This window comes from Lithobates pipiens, unplaced genomic scaffold, assembly GCF_037356315.1.
Source record: "Lithobates pipiens isolate NorthernLeopardFrog02 unplaced genomic scaffold, aLitPip1_a1.2 Scaffold_6, whole genome shotgun sequence".
Taxonomy (NCBI): Eukaryota; Metazoa; Chordata; class Amphibia; order Anura; family Ranidae; genus Lithobates; species Lithobates pipiens.
Window position 1 is genome coordinate 3,501,900 of NW_027507881.1, and position 27,831 is coordinate 3,529,730.

General features: G+C 44.3%; 1 protein-coding gene across 1 annotated transcript in view; it reads right to left on the reverse strand.

Moving 5' to 3' along the window:
• Window positions 1–13,905: 13,905 nt before the first annotated feature.
• LOC143958247 (vomeronasal type-2 receptor 26-like) overlaps window positions 13,906–27,831 on the reverse strand; it is a 93,948-nt gene continuing 80,022 nt past the window's right edge. The window contains exons 4-7 of the mRNA XM_077467766.1: window positions 23,561–23,788; window positions 20,234–20,293; window positions 20,001–20,124; window positions 13,906–14,813 (exon numbers count right to left, since the gene is read on the reverse strand). Of these exons, the coding sequence (XP_077323892.1) occupies window positions 13,906–14,813; window positions 20,001–20,124; window positions 20,234–20,293; window positions 23,561–23,788 (1,320 nt within the window). The remainder of the gene's footprint in view (window positions 14,814–20,000; window positions 20,125–20,233; window positions 20,294–23,560; window positions 23,789–27,831) is intronic.

The following is a 27,831-nucleotide window of genomic DNA, read 5'->3' on the forward strand; positions in this document are numbered from 1 at the left end:
GTTCGGTTAGACGCTCGTACAGGGTCAAGTCTAGGCTTAGACTTGACAGGGCTTGGTGACGATGGGGAAACGTTCGGAGAGTCCGAATCAGAGGATTGTGTACCTGTTTCCGCGTCCATCTCCACCGAGTGTTCCGCTCCAGGCTTTGTCTTAGTTGACGATAGATGGTGAGAGCGTCGCTCTGCGTGTCGGCCTCCTCCGCCATCTTTCTGTGGCCCGCGGCCTACCGCCGGAAAGAAATCCGGTAATTTCATGGTGCTGGCCGGGTGTTGTGTTCTCCTCCGCATGTTTGCTGGATCGGCGGGGGTCTCCCACGTCGCTGGTGTGCGATGTGCCGGCCGTGTGATGCAATTAGCGGGCTTGAGGGCTAAACTTCCCTGAGCATTGAGCGGAGCTCTTTCAACAAGCGGCCATCACGTTGCGCAGTTGCCACGCCCCTCTTTTTAGTACATTTTTGATCAAATGTTACTGTACTGTTAGAGCACTTTGTTTTCTGTAGATCTTTCCAAGGGATCTATTGCATGGGTGGAAAATCGTTGGATGGTTTAACCCATTATGGGTTGAGGCTTATTTGACAAGCATGAGAGTACAAAGCAATGTCATTTGGTGAGTGGACACCCAGAGGGGAATGGAATCATATTGAACCTGCTTTCAACGCATTGTGAATCTTTATTGATTAATCACCGTCGCATATAAGCTAATGGACTTTTGTTTTATTTTTACTTTTATTGTTGTGTTTTTTTTTTTTTTCTTTTATAATATTGATCACTTGTCACTGGGTATTTTTTTTATTATTTGATGTTAATTCAGTTATTTATTCACAGCATTGTTCACTTTAGAATACTTTAAAGGTGTTTACAGCTCATCAGTTTAGAACTGGTAATAAAATAATGACTGAAGAATTTTTATTCACACTCAAAGAGATGTAACAACATGTCATGTGTGGCACAATTGTCAAATTTGTACGCAGACATACCTATAAGCAACTTCATATGTGCGTGCATGTAGGGGCCTTAAAATTTTTTTTTTTTTTTTTTTTTTATTTCAATCATTTTTTATTAAGTTTTAGAAAAGATTTACAGAAAAATAGGTAGACAATATATTCCTGTCATACTTTACAACATATACTATAAGGTTGTTTAACAGATTACAATGAACCACACAAGTTATGATTTAGAACTTGAACTAAGGTGCAATATCATGGATCTAAAGGGAAATTGGCTCCTCACCCGGACACCGCATCCGGGATCAAGCTGTGTCCGATAGTGGGAGCCAACTCGGTCGATCAATACTGTACACTACTATACCAAGAACTTTAGATTTGTTTAATGTTTAGTACTCATTATTGGGTTGTTGAGGTAAGGTGGAGGGTAGGGAAAAAAAAAAAAGGAAAAAGAAGGAAGGTTAAATAGTGGTAACTGTACAGGACTACAACCGAGGGGGATTCAAGGATAACCATATTGACCAGTTGGAGATATATTTTGCACTTGAACCATTTCTAAAGGCTAGAATTTTTTTCATACTCTGCTACAGTATTAACTTTCAATATTAGTTCTCTTATACTTGGAATTTCGTTGGTTTTCCAGTTGCTTATCAACAAGGATCTAACAGCAAATATGATATGCATTGCTATAGATCTAACCATAACTGGATACTCTGACATATTGATACTCAAGATAGCTTTTTCAAGTGAGGGCTTTACTATTACCCCAGTGACTTTTGCAATTAGTTTGAAAACTTCTGACCAGAACCCACGTAAATGGGGACACTGCCATACCATGTGAGCAAGTGTCCCTACCTGTCCACATCCTCTCCAGCAAGCATTTGAATTAGTGTTAGAAAATTTGGCTACTATATATGGAGTGTAATGCCATCATGCATGAAGTTTTTGTCCTAGGTCATCATAGTTCGAACACCTTGAAAATTTATAGTTGCATTTAAATGCTGACATCCATTGTTTTTCGGTGAAGGTTTCCCCCAATTCCTTTTCCCATTTTATTAGAGTGTTGGACTTGAGAAAGACTAATTTGTGAGTAAGTTATAAATAATGGATATGCCTTTCACTTTTGGATTAGAGGAATTAAGGTATTTCCAGAGTTGTGTGGGGATTGGGAAATTTTTTCGTGTTCAGTTGTTGATAAGTGGATGAAATTTGGCGGTGTGTTAGGAACTCAGATGAGGGCATATTGAATTTTGTTTGGATATCTGGAAATTACATCATAACGTCGTCCTTCATAATATCTTTTATTAGGGCTATCTCCCTCCTCAACCAGTGAGAGAGGGAGATATTTGAGATCAACCAATGTAAAGATTCCAGAGGGATATGGACCTTTGTCGACTGTGTAGTGTGGTGTATTACTCATTTTAAGTATGTCCATGCCTTTAGTGAGGCTTGTATGGTGGGGTGATCTATTACTATATTTGTGCATGATGTATTGCGTGCTATCAGAAGGGACCTTGGTGAGAAAGGAGATATCCAAGCCTGTTCTTGTTGACACCATGGTTTCGTTATAGGCTGGTCAAACCAGCCTCTGAGTTGGTCTATAATCCCCACTATATAGTAATCTTTCAGGATTGGGATGCTCAGTCCCCCCACTGACCTGTGATTTTTTTGCATTAATGCAGGGAATCTAGCTCTTTTGCCTACCCAGATACATTTTGAAAGTTGTGTTTGCATGGTAATGAAGAACGTCTCTAGAATGGGAATTAGTAGTGTCCCGAAGTAGTATGTTCATTTTGGTAAAAGTAGCATCTTATACGCCACCAAGCGACCACTCCAAGAAATATAATGTTTCTGAATTTTACTAATTTCCTGTTTAAATTTTTGTATCAATGGAAGGTAGTTGGCCTTGAATAAATTTGAGATGGGATAGGTCAACTGTATTCCTAGGTCTTTTAGACTTTTATGCTGCGTACACACGACCGGACTTTTCGACAGCAAAGGTCCAACGGAACAAATCCGCCGGACAATTCGATCGTGTGTGGGCTTCATTGGCCCTTTGCAGTCTAAAAATCAGACAGACTTTAGATTTAAAACATGTTTCAAATCTTTCCAACGGACTAGAGCCCTGGTCGAAAAATCCATATGCTAGTCTGACGGATAAAAACCAATGCTAGGGCAGCTATTGGCTTCTGGCTATGAACTTCCTTATTCTAGTCCGGTCATACGTCATCACGTTTGAATCCGTCTGACTTTGGTGTTCTTGTGTGTGGCCAAGTCCGTTTGTTCAGAAAGTTAGTCGAAACTCCGCCGAAAGTCCGTCGGGAAGACCATCAGACCTAGTCTGTCGAAGTCTGGTCGTCTGTACGCAGAATTAATGTTACCTCTGCACTCTGTAGGAACAAAGCCCAATCATTCTCAAATATCTTCTTCCCCGGCCATGGAGGTCGGGGAATGACAATAGTGAACCCAGAAGGGATCAGAGCACATCACTACTGGGTCCATTCTTCACAGGAACATGAGGAGAATGTTCCCTTATCTCCTGTGCTCTCATACCTGACACTCACTTTGGAGATCCTGGACATCAAGGTGCAACTGGTAATCCCTAGACACTATGAACATTGAGTGTTCACCCATTCGGCAAACACCAAACATTATGGGGCGTTCACAGCAAATTCGACCACCACAGAACGTCCCATAATGCACTGCGAGATTGCAGTGCATTGGCGTTTTAGGATTGGCCAAAGCATGCAACTGACCTGCATGCTTTGGCCAATTACAGGGCTTTCTGACTCAGGGGGCTAAGTCCACACCCCACACTATATAAGGCTGTACTCAGCCTTATATAGTACCCCCGTCATTTAAAAAAAAAAAAAAATTGGTGCTGGGTTCACATTAAAATCCATACCAGACGTGAAAGGCCTGGTATGGATTTTGGGGGGACCCCCATGCCATTTTTTAAAAATGTTTTGCCATTTAGTTCCCCTTAATATCTGGACTTGGGGGGGACCCACACCTTTTTCTTTTAAATTTTTTTGTATGTATATTGCCGGGATTCGGCAATACATTACAGCCACAAGCAATTTTAACCACTTCAGCCTCGGACCAATAAATACCTTAAGGACCAGAGGTCTTTTTCCAATTTTGCACTGCGCTGCTTTAACTGGTAATTGCGCGGTCATGCAATATTGCACCCAAACGAAATTTGCGTCCTTTTCTTCCCACAAATAGAGCTTTCTTTTGATGGTATTTGATTGCCTCTGCGATTTTTATTTTTTGCGATATAAATGGAAAAAGAGCGAAAATTTTGAAAAAAAATGATATTTTCTTCTTTTTGTTATAAGAAAAATCGAATAAACTAAATTTTAGTCATACATTGAGGGCAAAATTTATTCAGCCACATGTCTTTAGTAAAAAAAATGTCAATAAGCGTATATTTTTTGGTTTGCGCAAAAGTTATAGCGTCTACAAACTAGAGTACATTTTCTGGAATTTACACAGCTTTTAATTTATGACTGCCTATCTCATTTCTTGAGGTGCTAAAATGGCAGGGCAGTACAAACCCCCCCCAAATGACCCCATTTTGGAAAGTAGACACCCCAAGGAAACTGCTGATGGGTATGTTGAGCCCATTGAATATTTATTTTTTTTGTCCTAAGGGATTGAATAATGACAAAAAAAAAAAAAAGTACAAAAAGTTGTCACTAAATGATATATTGCTCACACATGCCATGGTTATATGTGGAATTGCACCCCAAAATATATTCCGCTACTTCTCCCGAGTACGGGGATACCACATGTGTGGGACTTTTTGGGAGTCTAGTCGCGCACGGCATCCCGAAAACCAATCACCACCTTCAGGATTTCTAAGGGTGCAAATTTTTGATTTCACCCCTCACTACCTATCACAGTTTCGAAGGCCATAAAATGCCAAAATAGCACAAAACCCCCCAAAATGACCCCATTTTGGAAAGTAGACACCCCAAGCTATTTACTGAGAGGCATGTTGAGTTCATGGAATATTTTATATTTTGCCACAAGTTGCGGGAATATTACAAACTTTTTTTTTTTTGCACAAAGTTGTCACTAAATGATATATTGCTCACACATGCTATGGGCATATGTGAAATGACACCCCAAAATACATTCTGCTGCTTCTCCTGAGTACAGGGATACCACATGTGTGGGACTTTTTGGGAGCCTAGCCGCGTACGGGACCCCGAAATCCAAGCACCGCCTTCAGGATTTCTAAGGGCATAATTTTTTTATTTTACTCCTCACTACCTATCACTACCTATCACAGTTTTGACGGCCATAAAATGCCAAGATGGCACAAAACCCCCCCAAATGACCCCATTTTGGAAAGTAGACACCCCAAGGAAACTGCTGATGGGTATGTTGAGCCCATTGAATATTTATTTTTTTTTGTCCTAAGGGATTGAATAATGACTAAAAAAAATAAAAAATAAAAAATGTACAAAAAGTTGTCACTAAATGATATATTGCTCACACATGCCATGGTTATATGTGGAATTGCACCCCAAAATATATTTCGCTACTTCTCCCGAGTACGGGGATACCACATGTGTGGGACTTTTTGGGAGTCTAGTCGCGCACGGCATCCCGAAAACCAATCACCACCTTCAGGATTTCTAAGGGTGCAAATTTTTGATTTCACCCCTCACTACCTATCACAGTTTCGAAGGCCATAAAAAGCCAAAATAGCACAAAACCCCCCAAAATGACCCCATTTTGGAAAGTAGACACCCCAAGCTATTTACTGAGAGGCATGTTGAGTCCATGGAATATTTTATATTTTGCCACAAGTTGCGGGAATATTACAAACTTTTTTTTTTTGCACAAAGTTGTCACTAAATGATATATTGCTCACACATGCTATGGGCATATGTGAAATGACACCCCAAAATACATTCTGCTGCTTCTCCTGAGTACAGGGATACCACATATGTGGGACTTTTTGGGAGCCTAGCCGCGTACAGGACCCCGAAATCCAAGCACCGCCTTCAGGATTTCTAAGGGCATAATTTTTTTATTTTACTCCTCACTACCTATCACTACCTATCACAGTTTTGACGGCCATAAAATGCCAAGATGGCACAAACCCCCCCCAAATGACCCCATTTTGGAAAGTAGACACCCCAAGGAAACTGCTGATGGGTATGTTGAGCCCATTGAATATTTATTTTTTTTGTCCTAAGGGATTGAATAATGACTAAAAAAAAAAAAAAAAAAAAAATGTACAAAAAGTTGTCACTAAATGATATATTGCTCACACATGCCATGGTTATATGTGGAATTGCACCCCAAAATATATTCAGCTACTTCTCCCGAGTATGGGGATACCACATGTGTGGGACTTTTTGGGAGTCTAGTCGCGTACGGCACCCCGAAAACCAATCACCACCTTCAGGATTTCTAAGGGTGCAAAGGCCATAAAATGCCAAAATAGCACAAAACCCCCCCAAATTACCCCATTTTGGAAAGTAGACACCCCAAGCTATTTACTGAGAGTCATGTTGTCTGAACGAAAAAAAAGAGATTGATCGGTGGGTATGCCCACCATTAGATACCTCCCTTCATCCACCCACTTCTAATGATGGACATACATGCACCATTTATATATGCCGAAGCATGGGGGCATCCTCCCGCAAAAAAGTTATGCCGCGTACATACGTTCAAACTTTTCCATGGGCAAGCCCCCTGTCGGAATTTTGACCGTATGTACGCGGCATTAGGAGCAAAATCACTCCTCCACCCCTTATGCCCCCATGCTTCGGCATATATGCTCTTTTTTAACTGTGGTGGTGAAATCACCGCCTACAGCACTGGAGTCACGGCTTTATGTATCGTGGGAGCAAACGCTGTTGCTGTCAAGATAAATAAATCCGCGCTGCAGCTGAATGGCGTACCTGCTAAGCAAATTATGGTTAACGTTAAAACAAAGTAACATCCCAGTAAAACCTTACCATACCATACCTGCAAAGCAATTGCCAAAAAAAACAGTAAAAAATAAAACATTTTTTAACACAACCTGTGCCTAAAATATATATATGCCGAAGCATGGGGGCATCCTCCCGCAAAAAAGTTATGCCGCGTACATACGTTCAAACTTTTCCATGGGCAAGCCCCCTGTCGGAATTTTGACCGTATGTACGCGGCATTAGGAGCAAAATCACTCCTCCACCCCTTATGCCCCCATGCTTCGGCATATATGCTCTTTTTTAACTGTGGTGGTGAAATCACCGCCTACAGCACTGGAGTCACGGCTTTATGTATCGTGGGAGCAAACGCTGTTGCTGTCAAGATAAATAAATCCACGCTGCAGCTGAATGGCGTACCTGCTAAGCAAATTATGGTTAACGTTAAAACAAAGTAACATCCCAGTAAAACCTTACCATACCATACCTGCAAAGCAATTGCCAAAAAAAACAGTAAAAAATAAAACATTTTTTAACACAACCTGTGCCTAAAATATATATATGCCGAAGCATGGGGGCATCCTCCCGCAAAAAAGTTATGCTGCGTACATACGTTCAAACTTTTCCACGGGCAAGCCCTCCGTCGGAATTTTGACCGTATGTACGCGGCATTAGGAGCAAAATCGCTCCTCCACCCCTTATGCCCCCATGCTTCGGCATATATGCTCTTTTTTAACTGTGGTGGTGAAATCACCTCCTACAGCACTGGAGTCGCGGCTTTATGTATCGTGGGAGCAAACGCTGTTGCTGTCAAGATAAATAATTCCACGCTGCAGCTGAATGGCGTACCTGAAAACATGAAAAATGGTTAACAATAACACAGTAAACAGTAAAGTATAAAAAATTTGAGAGAAGAGAGAGAGAGAGAGAGAGAGAGAGAACAATAAAACGACAACTATTTTTGGTTTTTATATTTTATATTTTTTTTGGTTTTTTTATTTTACTTTTTTTTTTTTTTTTTTTTTTTTATACACTTTTTTTTGAACTGTAAACTGTAACTGTAACGGTTCGGGTCTCTCAAAATGCGATGGCATCTTGGGAGACCCTGTGTAAGTGTGCCTAGCCTGTGAAATGCTGTACCCTACGCTAATACTTCACTAGTGAATGGTAGCGTTCAAAACACTCACCCTGACAAAGACCAGGATTGCCAGGACAGCGTGGACAATAAGAACGGGTGTCACGCCTATATCTGCGCTTGCTACAGACACGACATCTTTTTTGGGGGGCTCGTTGGGTAGGGGTACTCGGGAGGACATAAGAATAATGCCTCTCATACAGCCGGCTTACTGCATTTGGTTGGGAATGGTGAGGTACAGAACCGTCTGGAAACAGAAGCTCTGTGACAACCTCTCTTTGGAAGAAAAGAAAGGTTAATGTTCCGCCTGAAGCTTTGTATAGCACAAAAGCATTCAGCAAAGCCAATTGAAATAAGTAAGCAGACACTTTTTTGTACCAGCGTCTGGTCTTACGGGAAGTTAGATACGGCGCTAACATCTGGTCATTGAGGTCCACCCCTCCCATATTTTTGTTATATTCGTGGACACAGAGGGGTTTCTCCACAATACCAGTCGCCGTAGAAATTTGGACCGTCGTGTCTGCATGAAGGGAGGTAAGAACGAAAACATTCTTATTATGCCTCCACTTCATAGCGAGCAAATTATTACACCGATAGCAGGCTCTCTCCCCCAGCCTAAGACGGGAATCTACAAGCCGCTGGGGAAAGCCCCGGCGATTAGGTCGCACGGTGCCACATGCTCCAATCTGATTATCAAATAAATGACTAAACAGTGGCACGCTGGTGTAATAGTTGTCCACGTACAAGTGGTACCCCTTTCCGAATAAGGGTGACACCAATTTCCACACTAACTTGCCAGCGCTTCCTATGTAATCAGGGCAGTTCTCCGGCTCTACGTAACTATCTTTACCCTCATAAACCATAAAGCTCCATGCATAGCCTGTGGCCCTGTCACAGCACTTATAGAGCTTGACCCCGTATCTGGTACGCTTGTTGGGAATGTACTGTTTGAATGACAAGCGACCAGTAAACTTAACCAGGGACTCATCAACGCAGACAACTTTTTGGGGAGTAAACAAGTCTGCAAAACGTTGGTTGAAGTGGTTTATGAGGGGCCGAATTTTGTAGAGCCGATCGTATTCAGGGTCTCCACGTGGACGACAAAGTTCATTGTCACTGAAGTGCAAGAACCGCAAGATCTGCTCGTATCGTGCCCTGGGCATGGAGTTAGAGAACAGGGGCATGTGGTCAGCCGGATGCGTGGACCAATAAGCCTGCATCCGCATAAATTTATGTGTGCCCATGTTGAGGGAAAGGCCCAGAAACGACTTAAATTCGGAAACCGTAACTGGTTTCCAATCTCTGGCAAGAGACGGCAACTGGGGATTAGCGGCGATGCGTTGACCAGCATATAAATTGGTTTGGTCCACAATAGATCTATAGAGATCTTCCGTGAGATACAGAGAATAAAAATCGAGTGGCGTAAAATCATCTGTATCCACCTGAATACCGGGTTGGGCAGTGAATGGGGGAAGTACGGGTTCTGCAGAAGTGGTGGGCACCCAATTGGGATAGGCGAATTCTGCAGGAAGGGCACTATGGGTACGACGGGCCTGTCTTTGTCTTCTTCTTCTTGGTGGCAGCGGGACACTACTTGTGCTTACCACCTCGCCAGCTTGAACTGCACTTATGGGACTCGCCACGTCACCACGTGATACTGCAGTGCTGGATGTACGTCCAGGGTGTACTAGGCCGCTGGTGCTTGCCAGTTCACCAAAAGGATGAGCGGCGCTAGTACTGGCTCTATACTCCATACGAGGGACTTGCGGTTCCTGCACCTCAACAACATCAGAAAATCGGGGTCGGGTACGCCTGACAATAGCAGGGACCTCTTCTTCGTCGTCAGAGCTATCTGACATGGAGGCGCTGTCCTCTACAGGTTCGTATTCTGAGCCTGATTCTGACAGATCAGTGTCTTCCTCTTCACTATCTGTCATGCTCAGAAACGTGTAGGCCTCTTCACTAGTGTACCTTCGCTTTGCCATTTTGGGCTCTAAATTTAGGGGTACAGTAGTGAGACTCACAGGTAAAAAAGCACCTAGCCTGTCAGCGACTGTATAAAACGCTACCAAAAAAAACTGTTAGCGATCGCAGGGATCAGGCCTGACTCTGCGAACGCTGCAGTTATGTGTGTTGTGTTTTGTAAGTGACAGTGATCGATCGATACTGCACTTGGGTGGGCTGGGCTGGGCTGGGCTGGGCAGAGGGGCAAAACGCAGGTGCTAGCAGGTATCTGGGCTGATCCTGCTAACAATGTTTTTTTTAGAACCCTAAATTGCTGGGCACGCTAGTATAGATCTGATCAGATCAGATATTGATCTGTTCGGATACTATACCACTAAGGGAGGTGTATGCTTTGCGCGTGGGTGTTAGCGGTGCTGGCACTAACCTAGCACTGCCTGGGGCGACGCAGACCCTTTCTGACCCTAAAACCAAATTTATATCACCCGCCGGGTGATCAGGGGGTTAAACCTTTATTAGGTAATAAATGGCGGGTGCCCTGATGCTATAAAAAGCGAACTACCAAACCAGCGTCACCCGTAACACTTATACGGTGATCACTGGTGAAAGGGTTAACTAAGGGCAATCAGGGGTTAAAACCTTTATTGGGTATTTATATGGGGGTACCTGAAGCTTTATAAAAAGCTGACGGGGAACCTAAATAACTAAATAACTAACTGGCTAACCAGCGTCACCAGTGACACTTATGCAGCGATCGCTGGTGAAAGGGTTAACTCTAGGGGCAATCAAAGGGTTAAAACCTTTATTAGGTTATATATCGGGGTACCTAACGGTATAAAAACCTGGCGTTGAACCTAAAAAAAAACTAGCTTCCTAGCGGGACCAGTGACACTATTGCAGCGATCAGAAAAACGATCGCTTAGTGACACTGGTAAAAGAGGGTGAAAGGGTTAACTGGGAGGGCAATCAAGGGGTTAAACCTTTATTAGGGGGGGGTAGGGGGCTACCCTGGACCTAAAGGGGCCTAACACTAGCTGCCCTGACACTTTTTACAGTCACAACTGACACTAAATGTAGTGATCAATAAATAAATGAACACTGCATTAGTGACACTGTGACTGGGGGGGGGGGGCGGGGGGCCGATCGGGGGGTGATCGGGGGGTGACTGGGGTGAAATGTGTGCCTGTGTGTACCTATGTGTCAGTGGACTGTTGGTGCACTTACTTGCGTCTTCACTCCTCGCTGTCCGGTTCAAAAAGACCGCCACGAGGAGTGTGACATCACTTCCTCCTCCTGTGTTTACATTTTCACAGGGGAGGAAGTTCGTCACTGGCCAGGAGCGATCGAGAGGGGATGGGCGGAAACCAACGGCCATCCCCTCATCGCCGATCGCTCCGGCACCGAAAGGGACCGCCGTATCTAGCGGGAGGGGGTCCGATCGGACCCCCCACCCGCTAGAAGGCATTCACGTACATTTACGTGATTATGCCTGCCTGTGCCATTGTGTTGACGTACATTGGCAATACGGCGGTCCTGAAGTGGTTAAATTACATTTTTTTCCTTTAGAAATGTAATTTTACTGCGGTACTGTTATAAACATGGGACAGATGTGCTACTTTACAAGCAGACTTAGGGAATCCCCCAGGCACAATATTTAAAGGAATATTTAATTGTTATTGTTTCACTTTAAGCATTATTAAAATCACTGCTCCTGAAAAAGTACCTATTAAAATCTTTTTTTTGCATTGATACGTCCCCTGGGGCAGGACCCGGGTCCCAAAACACTTTTTATAATAACTTGCATATAAGCCTTTAAAATTAGCACTTTTGATTTTTCATGCCTGTGTCCCATAGACTTTAATGACTTTTAAACACACATTTTTTTTGCCTGTTTGCATATTTTGGTACGAACTGAACCGGGGGGGGGGGGGGGGGGGGTTTGGCTTATCCCTACTAGACACAGAGTTGAGATGGGGGGGTCAGAAGAGGAGGTAAACATTTTACAGTATGTGTGGAAATGATTGGACAGCTTGACAGCCACTCACTTCCGCAGGAATGCTGACAAGAAAACGTTAACAAACTCCCAGGTACGATAGTGGTCGGTAGTCTCTATACATGTCACTGTCAGTGCTGTCACCAATATAAGCCTTATGTTGATGTAAGAGAAAGGCACCATGGAACAATTGATCCTCAAATGCTCGAATGTAGCCATTATATTAGTATGGAGTTGCCCCCCCCCCCACCTTTGTGTCTATAACTGTTTCCACTTACTTGGGAAGGCTGTTCACAAGATTTCAAATATCTGTGGGAATTTGTACCCTTTTAACCAAAGGAACCTTAGTGAGGTCAGATATTGATGTTGGAAGAGAAGACCTGACTCATAATCAGGCTGAGGTCAGGACTGTGTTCATGACGTTTGAGTTTCTCCACTCCAAACGTATCAATCCATGTCTTTATGGAGCTGGATTTGTGCTCGGGGGGCAGTCCTGCTGGAACAGTAAAGGTGGAAAGAAAACAATTGCCCACATATACTGTAGACCAGGGGTGTCAAACTCAATTTCATCACAGGTAGCATCAGCAGTATGGTTGACTTCAAAGGGACGGTTGTATCTGGGGTGCACTACGTATAGGGTGCAGGGTTTAGGGGTACGTTACATCGGAGTGTAGAGTTCAAAGATTCCTTGCATCTCTCTCTCCTAACCTGTGTAGGTGGCTCTGCCTCACCTTACAGGGAGATCGTTCTCTCAGATCCTGGAGATCTGTCCCTACCATGCCCCACCGTGAAGGCATGCAGGGATCTGTTATTTCTAGGAGCTGCTGAGAGAAAAGCTGTCTCTTGTAAGCATAGAAGCCTCTAGACATGGCGACGTCAATAAATTTGTTTCGTTCCGTTACGGTTCGTATTAGAATGAATTCGTACTTCGTATTTCGTGTTCGAAATTCAATTTCAATTCGTACGAAATACGAATTGTCGTTAACTTGTACGAACGTTCTTTGCGATGAATTTAAAGGCAAAAATATACCTCAATATGACAGTCCATGCTGATGGAAGTTTGGTTTTTATCCGAAATACGAAATTCCAGTGACCCCGCACATCCCCGGTGACCTCGTACAGTGCGGGGGATCAAAACTGGAGCAGCTGTGCATGGCAGCCATGTGCTCATTATGAGGGGCTCCCACCATCCCTGTGCTCTGCTGACTTCCTCCTGGAGCTGTACCTCTGCTGTGCTCATTATGTCAGCACAGCAGAGGTACAGCCCCAGGAGGAAGTCAGAACAGCACAGGGATGGTGGGAGCCCCTCATAATGAGCACAGCAGAGGTACAGCCCCAGGAGGAAGTCAGCATAGCACAGGGATGGTGGGAGCCCCTCTTAATGAGCACAGCAGAGGTACAGCCCCGGGAGGAAGTCAGCATAGCACAGGGATGGTGGGAGCGCCTCATAATGAGCACAGCAGAGGTACAGCCCCAGAAGGAAGTCAGCATAGCACAGGGATGGTGGGAGCCCCTCATAATGAGCACAGCAGAGGTACAGCCCCGGGAGGAAGTCAGCATAGCACAGGGGTGGTGGGAGCCCCTCATAATAAGCATAATGACTGAGTCGTTGATGCGACGACAACTGATCTGAAATTCGTAGACAAAAGTTCGTATTGCGTACAAAATTCGGACGCATGGCAATTCGTATTTCGGATCCTCCCGAATGTACGAATTTTGTAACATCCACCTTCCATCCACTTATTGTATATACACTAGGCAGACAGAAGGGAGTTAACATACACAAATAATAATGTCATTCATAATGATGATGATAATGATGATGATAATGATGATGATAATGATGATGATAATGATGACAATAATGATGGTAGCAATCTGACTGAACATGTTTAATCTGATCTACAGCATTATACATTCAATCAATGTGTTACATTTACACCATTCTTTTCCCCAGCATTGTCCCTCTTGTGTTCAGTTCAGGTTTCAAAACCAAAATGTAGAGTTTTGGAGAAAACATACACAATAATATTCCAGCACTGGAGGTCAGTATGGCGAATATCTCCACAGCCACCATGTATTTCCCTCTGGTGCTCAGATAGGCCGGGATCATGGCAATCCAGACACTGCAGAACACCAGCATGCTGAAGGTGATGTACTTGGCCTCATTAAAACTGTCCGGTAATGTCCTCACCATGAAAGCCAGAACAAAACTCACAGCTGCCAGAAACCCCATATAACCCAACATAGAGTAGAACCCGATAACTGACCCTTCATTACACTGAATGAGGATCTTCCCAGGATAGGAGTCCATGTCATACTCCTGAAATGGTGGAGAGATGGACAACCAGAGAATGCAATTCATAACCTGAATGGATGAGCAGAATAACATGACTGTATTGGGAAGTTTGACTCCCACCCATTTTCTACAAGAGCTTCCAGGTCTGGTGGCTTTGAAAGCAATGAAGACCATGATGGTTTTGGCTAGGATAGAAGATGCTGAGATGGTGAAGGGAATTCCAAAAGTGACTTGTTGCAGCATACAGGTAATATCCACAGGACGGCCAAGGAACAGGAATACAGAAAGGAAGCTCAGTATGAGGGAGAGGAGCAGAATGAAGCTGAGGTTCCGGTTATTGGCTCTGACTATGGGAGTGCTCCGAAACCAAACAAATAGTCCAAGTATAAGGAGAGATGTTGTAGCAAATATGACTGAAGTTACAGAAAAAAACAAAACTAGAATATCCTCCTCATATGATAAATACTCATTGACTTTGTCAATACACATATTTTTAGCTTTGTTGGGCCATTCAGTTTCAGGACACTTCTTGCAGTTTTTACTGTCTGTAGAGTAAAAATAAGTGAAAATTACATTAGGCGTGGTATAACAAGAATGCAACAATTTGACAGTATTGCCTATTTTTCAGTAATTTCCTTAATATACCTGTAGCACTGACCCCTGAAGGAGCTGCTGGTTTTATTGGGCTTACTGTTACCTCCTTGTTTGTTTCTCCATCTAGGGATTCCCGTGGTAGATGGCCCAAAGAATGTGGAAAATGACAATGAATCTTCTTTTGGGTTATTTATTTAAAAACAGAAATTTTCAATAAAGGGTAGAGGGTTAGGAGTAAGTTCAGGTAGGTTGCAAATGTAGCACTGAACCCCCGAAGGAGCGGCTGATTATTTTTGGGCTTACCGTTACCTTCTTAATCTCGTGTGCGTCTAGGGGTTTCCCCGAGATTGATGGCCCAATGAACTGTAGAGACTGACACCTGATCCACTTTAGGGATTTTTATTAGCAAAAAACTGTTTAACAAAGCACAGTCTCTCATTAGGGAATATAGGGTTCAGGTAGAAAAGCACAGGTACTCTTGGAACTGCTGACACTTAAATGTCTCTCTCTATGCAATCCAGGGAATAGTCATTTGCAACTGGATATTACAACTATCGGATAAATCCCCTGTTTGATGAATTTAGCAACCCACAGGTGATTTAGCAAAGTCTCTGCCACAGACTTGGTTGTAGAACTTTAGAATGGAAAGTCTCTCTCACAGACTTGGTTGTAACTGAAGGATAAAATTAGAGAACTCTTATATGGTACCAGTATCTTGCAGCCAGTCCGGCGATACCGTACGAGTGTGGATTCACCTGGTGTCCTTTCCAGCTTAGCTTCCAGGCTCTTGCTGAGTAGCCAGCCTTGTGCATGGCCCTCTTCTGAAGAGTTCAGAAGTTTCCAGTTGCTAGGCCTCTCCAAAACCGAGACAGCACGGGACCAGCTTGGAACCCTCCTTACAGTTACTGCGCCTCGGGCTAGCCAGCCCCGAGACTCAAACGTATGGATCCGCACCCCAGGCCATGAGGGCCTCTGGGGGCTGGTCAGGAGGACCAGGACCAAGGAGTCAGAACATACTTCTGGACTGGAACCTAGAACCATGTGACATCCACATCTTAAGTACCCTCTCCCAGAAGACACAGTAGGAGTGACACTCCCACTGGGCTGGCTCAGAGAGAAATTAACCTTAAAGCCCCCAACCAGACAGTGTTACCATGCCTACCAGAGGTCAAAATTTGGAATAATAATACCCAAACCAAACTGCAGTTTAGGTGTAACTTTAAATTTCAAAAACACATAGCACATGCTCTTCAGGAGCCGGCGCTACACAAATATTAAAGGAAGTCCTTATAGAAAATCCAGAGAATAAAGACCGTTTTACAACTGGATTTTGCAACCCCCGGATAGACCTCCTCTCATTAGGCCTAGCAGCTGGTATGGTGCTTGACAAAGTCCCTGCCACAGACTTGTGATGTACACTTGAGTGTTACTGAGGGACGTAGATAAATTTAAAGAGCTATCATACGGTACCAGGTCCTCTCAGCCCATCCGGCGATACCGTATGAGTGTAGATCCAGGTTGCGTCCTTCAACTAAGCCTCCAGACTCCTTCAGAGAAGCCAGCCTTGCACACGACCTTCTCCTGAACAGTCCTCCCCTGGGGTTCTTCAGTTGCTAGGCCTCTCCCTTCAGATGAGACGGCACCGACCCTTGGATCAATAGGCCCCGAAATCCACTCGGGCCCATCCCTGCAGTTGCGTTGCCTCGGGCCAGTCAGCCCTGAGACTCGGAATGCATGGTTCCGCGCCCCAGGCCAGGAGGGCCATGGGCTGGGTCAGGAGGACCACCAGAACCAAACAGACAGAAAATCAAAGATGGAACCCCCGAACCAAGTGGCGTCGGTACCTTAAATACAACCCCCAGAAAGCACAGCAGGAGAACACTCCCACTGAGCTGGTTCCGAGAGAATAGTGCCATTCAATACACCCAGCTAAACTGCGCTCCTACTCTTGCAGGCGATGACAGTGACACCTGCGGTCAAGGAGAATCCAGTGCAACCCAGCTGCAATGGTACTGAAACCAGAAGTTTGGAGAATAGTCCTGAAACTCAACTGTGGTTTCAGGTAAATTAACTTTAGAAAAAAAAAACATAGCGCCTGCTTGTCAAGAGCCAGCGCTACATACCTTAAATTTTTTTCATGCAAAACAAAAATAAAATGTTGGAACAATATATATGGTGAATATCTCATGAAAGCTTTAGTCATAAATAAAGTGTGATGATGCCCTACTAAAAATAAAAGAACCTCCAGCCTCAGTGATGGCCATAACTTGTATGTAACAATAAAATTCCCTTATTTTTCAATTTTTGGACTCTTCAGTAGGGATGAGTCGAACACCCCATGGTTTGGTTTGCAGCAGAACATATATGCATGGTATTGTCATAAAAAGTGTTTTGAGGTCCTGCCCCAGGGGACATGCATCAATACAATTTTTTTTTTAAAAGCCCGTTTTTTTTTCGGGAGCAGTGATTTTAATAATGTTTAAAGTGAAAAATGTGAAATATTCCTTTAAATTTCATACCTGGGGGGTGTCTATAGTATGTTTGTGAAGGGGCGCATGTTTTGCTTGTTTAGAACAGTCCCTGCACAAAATGACATTTATAAAGGAAAAAAAGTCACTTAAAAGTACTCGCAGCTATAATGAATTGTTGGTCCCAGTAATACACTTAAAAGTCATTGAAAAAAATGGCATGGAATTACCCACAGTCCATTAACATGCCCTTTGGTTCTGGTATGAATATTAGGGGAACTCCAAACCAAATTTATTTTAAAAAATTGCGTGGGGGTCCCCCCAAATTCCATACCAGGCCCTTCAGGTCTGGTATGGATATTAAGGGGAACCCCACGCCAACATTTTTAAAAAATGGCGTGGGGTCCCCCCAAAAATCCATACCAGATCCTTATCGAGCACGCAACCTTGTAGGCAGCAGGAAAAGAGGGGGGTGAGAGATCACCCCCCTCCTGAACCGTACCAGGCCACATGCCCTCAACATGGGGTGGGTGCTTTGGGGTAGCCCCCCAGAGCTCCTTGTCCCCATGTTGATGGGGACAAGGGCCTCATCCCCACAACCCTTGCTCGGTGGTTGTGGGAGTCTGCGGGTGGGGGAGTTATCAAAATCTGGAAGCCCCCTTTAACAAGGGGACCCCCAGATCCCGGCCTCCCCCCCTGTGTGAAATGGTAATGGGGTACAAATATACCCCTACCATTTCACAAAAAAAGTGAAAATTGTAAAAATGACATGACACGGCTTGGCAAGTCCTTTATTAAAAAATAAAAAATCCCACAAAGTCCTCTTCTTCTTCTCTTGCTCCAAAGTCCCCATGCGTCAAAGGGGGGTGGGGTCACCCGGGAACGTCACGAGTGTGGCCCTGCCCTCAGTTATAAAAGAACTGTCAAAGCGAAGATGCGTCATGCGGCGGGTGCCTCCCATGGAGGCAGGTCGGTCGCATTTTTTTCGGTCCGTCGGCGGAGCAAGAGAAGAAGACTTTGTGAGACATTTTTATTTTTTAATAAAGGACTTGCCCCAAGCCATGTCATGTCATTTTTGCCAATTTCACCCTTTTTTGGTAAAATGATAGGGGTACATTTGTACCTCATTACCATTTCACATGGGGGAGGCCGGGATCTGGGGGTCCCCTTGTTAAAGGGAGCTTCCAGATTTTGATAACTCCCCCACCCGCAGACTCCCACAACCACTGGGCAAGGGTTGTGAGGATGAGGCCCTTTTCCCCATCAACATGGGGACAAGGAGCTTTGGGGGCTACCCCAAAGCACCCACCCCGTGTTGAGGGCATGTGGCCTGGTACGGTTCAGGAGGGGGGGGCGATCTCTCGCCCCCCTCTTTTCCTGCTGCTTGCCAGGTTGCGTGCTCGGATAAGGGTCTGGTATGGATTTTTGGGGGGACCCCAGCGCCATTTTTTTTTAAATGTTGGCGCAGGGTTCCCCTTAATATCCGTACCAGACCTGAAGGTACATTTGTACCCCATTACCATTTCACATGGGGAGGCCGGGATCTGGGAGTCCCTTTGTTAATGGGGGCTTCCAGATTTTGGTAACCCCCGCCCACAGACCCCCACAACCACTGGCCAAGGGTTGTGGGGATGAGGCTCTTGTCCCCATAAACATGGGGACATGGTGCTTTGGGGGGCTACCCCAAAGCACCCTCCCCATGTTGAGGGCATGTGGCCTGGTACGGTTCAGGAGGGTGGCCCCCTCTTGTTCCCCCTCCTTTCCTGTGGCCTGCCAAGTTGAGTCTGGTATGGATTTGTAGGGGGACCCCCACGCCATTTTTTTGAATTTGGCGTGGGGTTCCCCTTAATATCCATACCAGACCTGAAGGGCCAGGTATGGATATTGTTTATTGACTTTTTTTCCTTTAGAAGTGTAATTTTACTCTTGGACTGTTGTAAACATGGTAAACATGCTCCACTTTACATGCATACTATAGACACCCCAGGTACAAAATTGAAAGAATATTTCACTTTTATTGTTTCACTTTAAGCATTAATAAAATCACTGCTCCCAAAGAAACATCCATTTTTAAAAAAACATTTTTTGCATTGATACTGTACGTGTCCCCTGGGGCAGATCCCAGGTCCCCAAACACTTTTTATGACAATACCATGCATATAAGCCTTAAAAATGAGCTCTTTTGATTTCTCCCATAGACTTTAAAGGGTGTTCCTCAGTTTTCAAATTTGCCATGAACACCCCAAATTGTTCGCTATTCGGCAAACAGGCAAATAACCAATGTTCAAGTCGAACTTACGTTCGACTGGAACATCAGGCTCATCCCTACTCTTCAGTTAAGTCATTTTCCAGACAATTTCTTTCAGATAAGTGCAGAATTATTGGAGGCTTTCTCAGACAGACAGTAGGAGCAAGCTGTTTCTCATTGCTTGCTTGAGAAAGCCTCCAACACTCCCAGAATGGTCTGAGGTAGAAGAGAAATCAGCAATCTTTCCCCCAAAAAAACAGCAGAAAGGCACCACCAGTAATCACTAATTCCATACAACATAGGGAGATGTTCAGCCAGCAAAGTGGAAAGTGGTTACAGAATCACTTTAAAGGACTTTAAAAAATTGTATTTTCTAATTCAATATTCAACATTAGTTTATTTTAAAGAAACGTAAGGCTTACCAGAATGGTTTGATATTTCTCCTTCTGAACATGGAGCACAATTATAACAACATGGGTGATATCCTTCTCTTATGGATTTTCTGAACCCTGGAAGACATTCCTCAGAGCACCGACCCCTTGGGACCTGAGATAATATAGAACAATATGAACTAATCAAGAGCAGAAGTACAGATATAATAGTGTAAGTAAGTGAAGCTTCTGGTATTTACAATGATGTAGAATGCACACTGTACCTTGGTGGAAACCATTCCAGAAGGAGGCCCTTCATTAGTCTGGATACCACAGCATATATTCTGAACCAGAAGACAGAAATATACATCTAGGAGTACTAGCAGAATCCTTTCATTAGAAAGGTTACAGCAACAAAACTATCTGTAGGAGCATAAATGTTGCCTTAAAAACCCAAAGAGAAAATCTCCTACAATATAAAGAGAAGAACACAAATAGCCACGTAATTCTAGTAACCACATACAATCCAGCACTTGAAGGGTTAAGAGAGAAAATTATTGAACTGAAACCCATCATCACAGAGGACACAATCCAGAAAAGGATATTCCAACAACCCCCAGTGCTGACCTTCAGGTAACCACTTAACAGGGCTGCTATCATTTGGGAACAGCCCATACAGATGTAGGGGGCCCTGGTGTCCAGAGTGGCCCTGACCCCGGGTTGGTATCTCCCCCCTTTATTTCATACTGACAAATAACTAGTCACAATTTTAGCTAGTTCTACCCGCTCCACTGGCTTCTGAGTCCCAGCCTCCTGCTGGCTGCTGCTGTCAAATTTACAGGTATTGGTTGCGCTGACCACCTGGTGTACTAGCAACCAATCACATGCATTCAGAGGCCCCAACGTAGAAGGAGGATGTAACTGCCTCCTCCCTGCTTCACCCCATACTAGTGCACCCCCTCCTAGGTTCTGCCTTTTATTTTGCTGCTGGGAATGTAACTGAGACTCTGGTGATGAGAGGGACCCTCTGAGCATTGATCTAGCGAAGCCGTGATGACGTCACTCCGGTGCATGCGCACGGGAGCCGCCACGCGCGGCATATTTGCCGTTGGCGGCGCCGCACTCAGTGCACCTGTGCGCCGCCCTAGACAGCGGTGCCTGTCTTTTGGCAAATATCTCCTTAACCGTGCAGGTTTAGGAGATATTTCTTGGACCTACAAGTAAGCCTTAATCTAGGCTTACCTGTAGGTCAAAGTGTGTTGGAAGGGTTTACAACCACTTTACCTCTTGCCCCCATTTGTATAAAAATATCCCTTATGAACACTTTGTGGGCATTTCACAGCATAAATGGGCTTTGTACTGAGCCCTCATTATCATTGAAAAAATCAGTCAAATGCTTATTGATCTTTTCCCTCGTTTCTTGGTGTTGTAACAAAAAAGTATTGATCCTCCAGATTGTACTAGGTCTAGGGGTTGCAGAATCCAATAGTGATAAAACTATTGAAGCGTGGTCAGACCATGTTATGGAGTTTATAGTAAAAGATTTAGTGTTCAATAACACTTGTTGATCTACCACGAAGAGGTCAATTCTAGTATACACCTGGTGGGGTTAGGAGAAAAATGTGAAGTCCTTTGGTTGGCATGGAAACATCGCCACGCATCGTACATATTGTGCTTGTGAATGGAAGGTGATAGCATAGGGAGGTTGCGGGTAGTTTTAGACATAGAGTCCATTTTCGGGAATCGGGTGGCATTGAAGTCTCCACAGAGCACAAGTGGACCTTTTTAAAGCTTCCTAACTTCCTTCAGTAGTTTAATGAAGAAGTGCACTTGGTGCTTTTTGGGGGAGTAAACGTTCACTAGGGTATACATTGTAGTGTTTTATTTGCATATTAAAATCAGATATCTACCAAGAGGGTCTTGAATGTCTTGATGTAAATGCTACAGAGTCTCGGATAGCTATTAAGATGCCCTTAGTTTTAGAGTCTGCACTGGCGGCAAAAACATGGGGAAAATTTTTGTGGGTACATTTTGGTGGTGCTTGGTTGCAAAAGTGGGTCTCTTGAGTGCAAAGTATATCACTGTGGTGTGAAAGTGCTTCTTGCATTTCATCGGGTGGTTAAGCCCTTTGGTGTTGATGGAGAGTATATTAATAGCCATTACTTATATATGAGGTATGCATTGGAGGGCTTAGGAAGGCGGTGAATCCTATCAATGGTTATTTCCAAATCCATGAGACTTAATATGAGAGACTTGAATAGGGTAGCAGTATAAAGGCCCAGGTCCTGTTGCTACATTGATTCAGGGATACCCCTAATCTTTAGGTTGTTCCTCCTGGACCTATCCTCCATGTCTACTAATTTTGCTTTAATCCAGTCATTGTCTGCCTCTTTTTCATCATGAGCAGCCATATTAGATTGCAGTGTACTTCTTAGGGAGAGAAGCATGTCTTTTAGCACCGTATATAAAACTGGTTTTGTGTGGGGAAAGATTCAATTGACTCTGGTAGTTCCCTTGTGTCTTCCCCTGAGTCTGAGGCTGCTCTCCCTGACATACTCAATTTGTTGGCCTCTAGTCTGGGTTTTGTTTTGGCTGGGCTGCGGGAGGATGGGGTAGGTGGATAATATAAATTGTCCTCAGGGGATCCATTATTTTGTGATCGATTACCTTTTTTGGAGCCTTTCAGCTGAGATGAGGCCGCCGGAGACGAGTAGGCCTCAGCGCCATTTTGATCATCTGCTCTGCCATTCAGAGTAAAGAAGTTCGTCAATCGCTGGGGTTTCCTTTCCTTCCTCCGCTTCCCGGATATGATCGTGAGTCCCCTGTGCTGTGCCCGCTGTCAGAGCCGGTAAATTTGCCCGTGGATGGGTCGCTTTGTGCCGCTGTTTGTTCCTGTGTCTCGGTAGCTCTGGGCTCACACGTCCATCTGGCTCTCACGCTAGGCCATGCCCCCATCTAAAGTTTATTTATCTCCTTCTGTGCACAGGAATCGGGGTCCTCCTATGAATGTCTATGTCCCAGTCTGTGTGATGAGGAGGGGTAGCTAGTAGCAGTCAGTGACACTCAGCTGGACGTGTTCCGTAATGTAGAAGATGTTTTGTAGTTTATCCACTTCTTCAGGTATAATGAGTGATGGGAACACATCCAGGCATTTATATCCACACATCTAGACCTGACACCTTCATCTAATCACCATGGAATGAGTCAGGGAAGATGTTTGCTGTCCAAGAACAGGATGGGAGGAGAGGGTTAGGCTAGCCATAGATGAAGAAAATTTATTTTCCCTGCATCCACAGTCAGTGTCGACAGGGGAACATAGCCGAGCCATAGTATTCTCCCAGCGGTGGGGGGGGGGGGGGGGGGAGGTTAATCAGTTCACACCTGGAGAAGACAATGATTGTTGCTAGAGGCAATACCAGCAGCAAGAAATAATCACATAAAATCCAGCAGGCTGGTTGTACATTTCGCTTGCCCATACAGACTTCAAATCGTGGGTGAACCAGCTGAGATAAGCCAAGGCTGGTCTTAGGTTTTGTCTGGAGATGGGTTTTAGGGTCAAAACTAGCATTTTTTTGTATAAGTTCTGAGTCAGATTCCTCAGTGTAACTCACCTTGTCTCCTTTCCATGATATTAGCTCTGGTTCTAGTGTAAGTTGTTGATCCTCTGAAAGGGACCCATCAAAGTGGCCCACGTGTACCCAATTGGTTAAATTTGTACCTTCATATTGTGTAATCCAATTTGCAATTTCCAATGGGATGGGCAGTTCTCCTTTATTATTAAAAATCATGATCCTGCCATTCGGATCCATGTACTGGACTTCTTTTACATAGCGGGACAGCTTAAAATAATAAGAGAAATGATTTTAGGTAACAAGTATATAGAACGTTTAATAATTTTTTTATTATACATTGTTTATGTACTTATATCTGATTTAGAGAATGCCATCAGGATTAGATGAACTATTCCCTGAGCATTTATAATCAGATAAATTGTATTGGGACTATTAATAAAATGTTAGCTTTGCTAAGTACATACGAGATAAATCAATAATTCTCCCCCTTTACAATACACTGACTCAGTCTCATCTCGAATATACAGTTTCGTTATGGCCACCAATCTTTAGGAAAGATGTTGTTGAATTAGAAAGAGTTCGCAGAAGCTCAGCCAAGAGAACTAATGCCGCGTACACACGATCGGAATTCTGATGGGTTTCCCGATGGAATTCAGACGGAATTCGGCTTGTCTACACACGGTCACACCAAATTCCAATCGTTTACAACGAGGTGACGTACAACACGTACAACGGGACTAGAAAAGGGAAGTTCAATAGCCAGTAGCCAATAGCTTGTGCCTCGTAGTTGAATCTGAGCATGCATGATTTTTGGCGTGTCGGAATTGCATACACACGATCGGAATTTCCGATAGAAAGTTTTTCCATCTGGAAAATTGAGAACATGCTATCGATTTTTTGCTGGCGGAAATTCGGACAGCTAAATTCTGATGGAGCATACACACGGTCGCATTTTACAACCAGAATCTCTCATCTGTCTTTTGCTGGCTGAATTTCCGATCGTGTGTACAGGGCATTACAGATTACAATTATTCCCTCTGGAGAAGAGGCACCAAAGAAAGGACATGGCCTGGAAAAAAAGCCTGGACTTGTTCCTTAGAGAGGAAGTAAACCCTGATGGGTTTTACTTCTTCTTTATTCCCCTGCAAAGTAAAAGCATAATGAGCTAGTTTATATCACATACTAGCCCATTATGTGGCATTTACCTGCAAATGAAGCCCACTGGTGGAAGCATCCATCTTCGACCCTCTTCTTTCTGGAGTTACGGTCTCCGGCTCTGTGAATGGCCAGAGCCGCATGTGTGAGGCACACGCTGGGGAAGAAACGGCACGGACGTTTCTTCACTGCGCGTACGCCGGTGACATCATCGACACACAACAAGGTAAATATCTCCTAAACAGTGCACATTTAGGAGATATTTTTAGTACATAAAGTTAAACCTTATTCTAGGCTTACCTATATGTAAAAATGTCTCAGGGGGGTTTATGTACTCTAATATACATAATATACTCTAGTCATGGAAGAACCCGGGACTATTAAAGTGAGAACCGAAATCGTCTGTAAAAAAAAAAACAATTTTACGGGAATATCCTGTTTTATTTATGCCTGAAATGAGCTTGTCATACCTAAAAGCATCCGCCAGGCGTTCCATCATAAGAGAAAATATAAGGAGGGGAAGAGGACAGCCCTGGCGGGTACCATTTGTGATCTTAAATTTGTCAGATACCACATTAGAGATGTAGACCTTGGCTGAAGGATAAGTATATAGGGATGAGCCGAACACGCTCCCGTTCAGTTCGCACCACAACTTTGTGTGAACATGCAAACACTGTTAAAGTTTATGGGACTCGAACATGAAAAATCAAAAGTGCTCATTTTAAAGGCTTATATGCAAGTTATAGTCATAAAAAGTGTTTGGGGACCCGGGTCCTGCCCCGGGGGATATGTATAAATACCCCAAAAAGTTTTAAAAAAGGCTGTTTTTTCAAGAGCAGTGATTTTAATAATGCTTAACCCTTCCACTGCCAAGTCCATATGCCGCACGGACCTACAGGCGTGCCTGCACTTAGGGCGTACGGACCTAATTTCTCCCTCTCCTATAAGCTTATGGTCACTTCAATGACCATAAGCTTATATCAGAATTGTTCAGCAGACTCTGCTGAACAATTCTATAACTCTGATCAGTGGATTACAACCCGCTGATAAGAGTTATTAACCCTAAATATCACTGCCCCCCATGCCGCAGCTTCCCTGTCCCCTGCCACTCCACCTCCCACCACTCCCTTTCATCTTAAACTGCCCCCTCTCCTCTACTATCCTCTTCACCCACCTTCTTCCCCCCAGCACTGATCCCCACCCGATCTGACCCCCCCAGCAAACTGGATCCCCTGCAGCCACCATCATTAGCCGGCATCCCTCCTCTGCTGCTCCCGCTGACTTCAGGTACTGAATGGGGTTGGGGGGGGACCCAGATGTGTTGTCCCCGCCAATCATATTACCCCCAACTGCTCCTATACCTCTGATCTATGGCTGCTCTGAGCATCTCTCCTTCCCCTCCCGCCGCTTGTATCTTCTCCCTGCACAGGTCTCTGTGATCTGTCAGGCTGGGGATCGTGGCGGGGTGGGGTGGAGCGGTGTGGGTGGGGGTGAAGTTGGGGCGGCTTGATAAACATGTGTTTACCCACCCCCCTGTACAATGGATATAGGCAGCGATTGCTGCTATATCTACTGACAGCAGAATATTGTAACTGCTAGTGTTACAATATATCAGACTGTAATTTTATGAATGGATGGAATCGCTATACAGATTACAATTATTTATGTAACGTGCTACAGGAATCTCCATGGTGACACCCCCCCACTGCACTCACCCCGCCATGGCTTCCTCAGCTTTTCCTCCCTATCCGTCCTGATTGGCCAGGAGGAGAAGCCAGAAGACAATAGCGAATATTAATTTGCTATTGTCACAAGTGGGTGGGTTTGGGGTGCAATGCTCTGCGCCCCGAGCCCAACCTTTTTCAAGCCAGTTAGAGCCTCAGGCTTTAATCATGTGGTTTTAAAAAAAAGAAAGATGCAGATCGGACACGGACACATCCCTCTGTTTTTAGCAGACTGGACTTGATCGGATGCAGGCGGGTGTAAATGGACACATGTCCATTTACATCAGCATCTCCATAAAGAACAATGGGTGGTCCAATTGGGCCCGCATAAAAAAAAAATGGACAGGCAGACCTGATCAGCCTGCTTGTGTGAAAGGGGCCTAAGGCCTTGTTCACACAGGGCATACACAGCATACCTGTACAGGGATGCACAGGTGTTCCCTGCATCTCTGTGCAGACAGTCCCATTGATGTCATTTGAGATGTAGCACCTGCAGGAACAGATCCATTGCTCCCCAATTTTATATCCATGTAGGTCCGCATGCATGTCCCTGAGCTCACACTCTCTGCGTTCGGGGTCATGTACCCACACCCACACGGATGTCAGCTTGGGAACAGCAGATATGCCTGTTCAGCCTTTGCATTCCAATTGACATAAATGGGACTGCGTGCCCGGGGATGCATGGAATACCTGTGCATTCCTGTGCAGTTAAACATGGGCCCTCATGGGCGTACACTTTAGTATGCCATGTGTGAATGATGCTTTAGTAGCAATTTAGCAGGAATTAAGTCACATTGTGTTTATGTGCACTATTAATGATTTTAGTGTATTTTTAGTAAAAATATTTTTTTGATAAACATTTGCGCAAATATCGTGCTGCCTTAAAAATCAGTAGCTCCTTATTTTTATTCTACTGGCCATGTGCTTTCAGAAAATGTATGGTTTGGGAGGTCTTTTAAAAATTTTGAAAGCTGTAAGTGAAAAAAAGGAAAACCTCTAGATTTTCTTAGCCCTTTTACACACGGTCGGAGAATCCGTCGGAATGTGTCCTATCGGACCGTGTTGTCGGATAATCCGACTGTGTGTGGTATGCATCGGACTGATTCCGTCTGAATATCCCTCGGACCCAATTTTCCAACATGTTGGAAATATTTTCCGACCAACTGGTTCGATCGGACATACTCCGATCATGTGTAGAGAATTTTGATCGGACCAAGTGCCACGCATGCTCAGATCAAATTCCTACATCAAAGCTATTGGCTACTAGTCCCATCGTAACGAAATTACGTCATCACGTTCTGACTGATCGGATTTTTCGACAACTTAGTCCGACCGTGTGTATGCAACAGTTTCGGACAAGATCCGACAGGCAAAATCCAACGGACAAAATCCGACGAATTTGGTTGGCAGAATGACAGGGGCTTATACGTT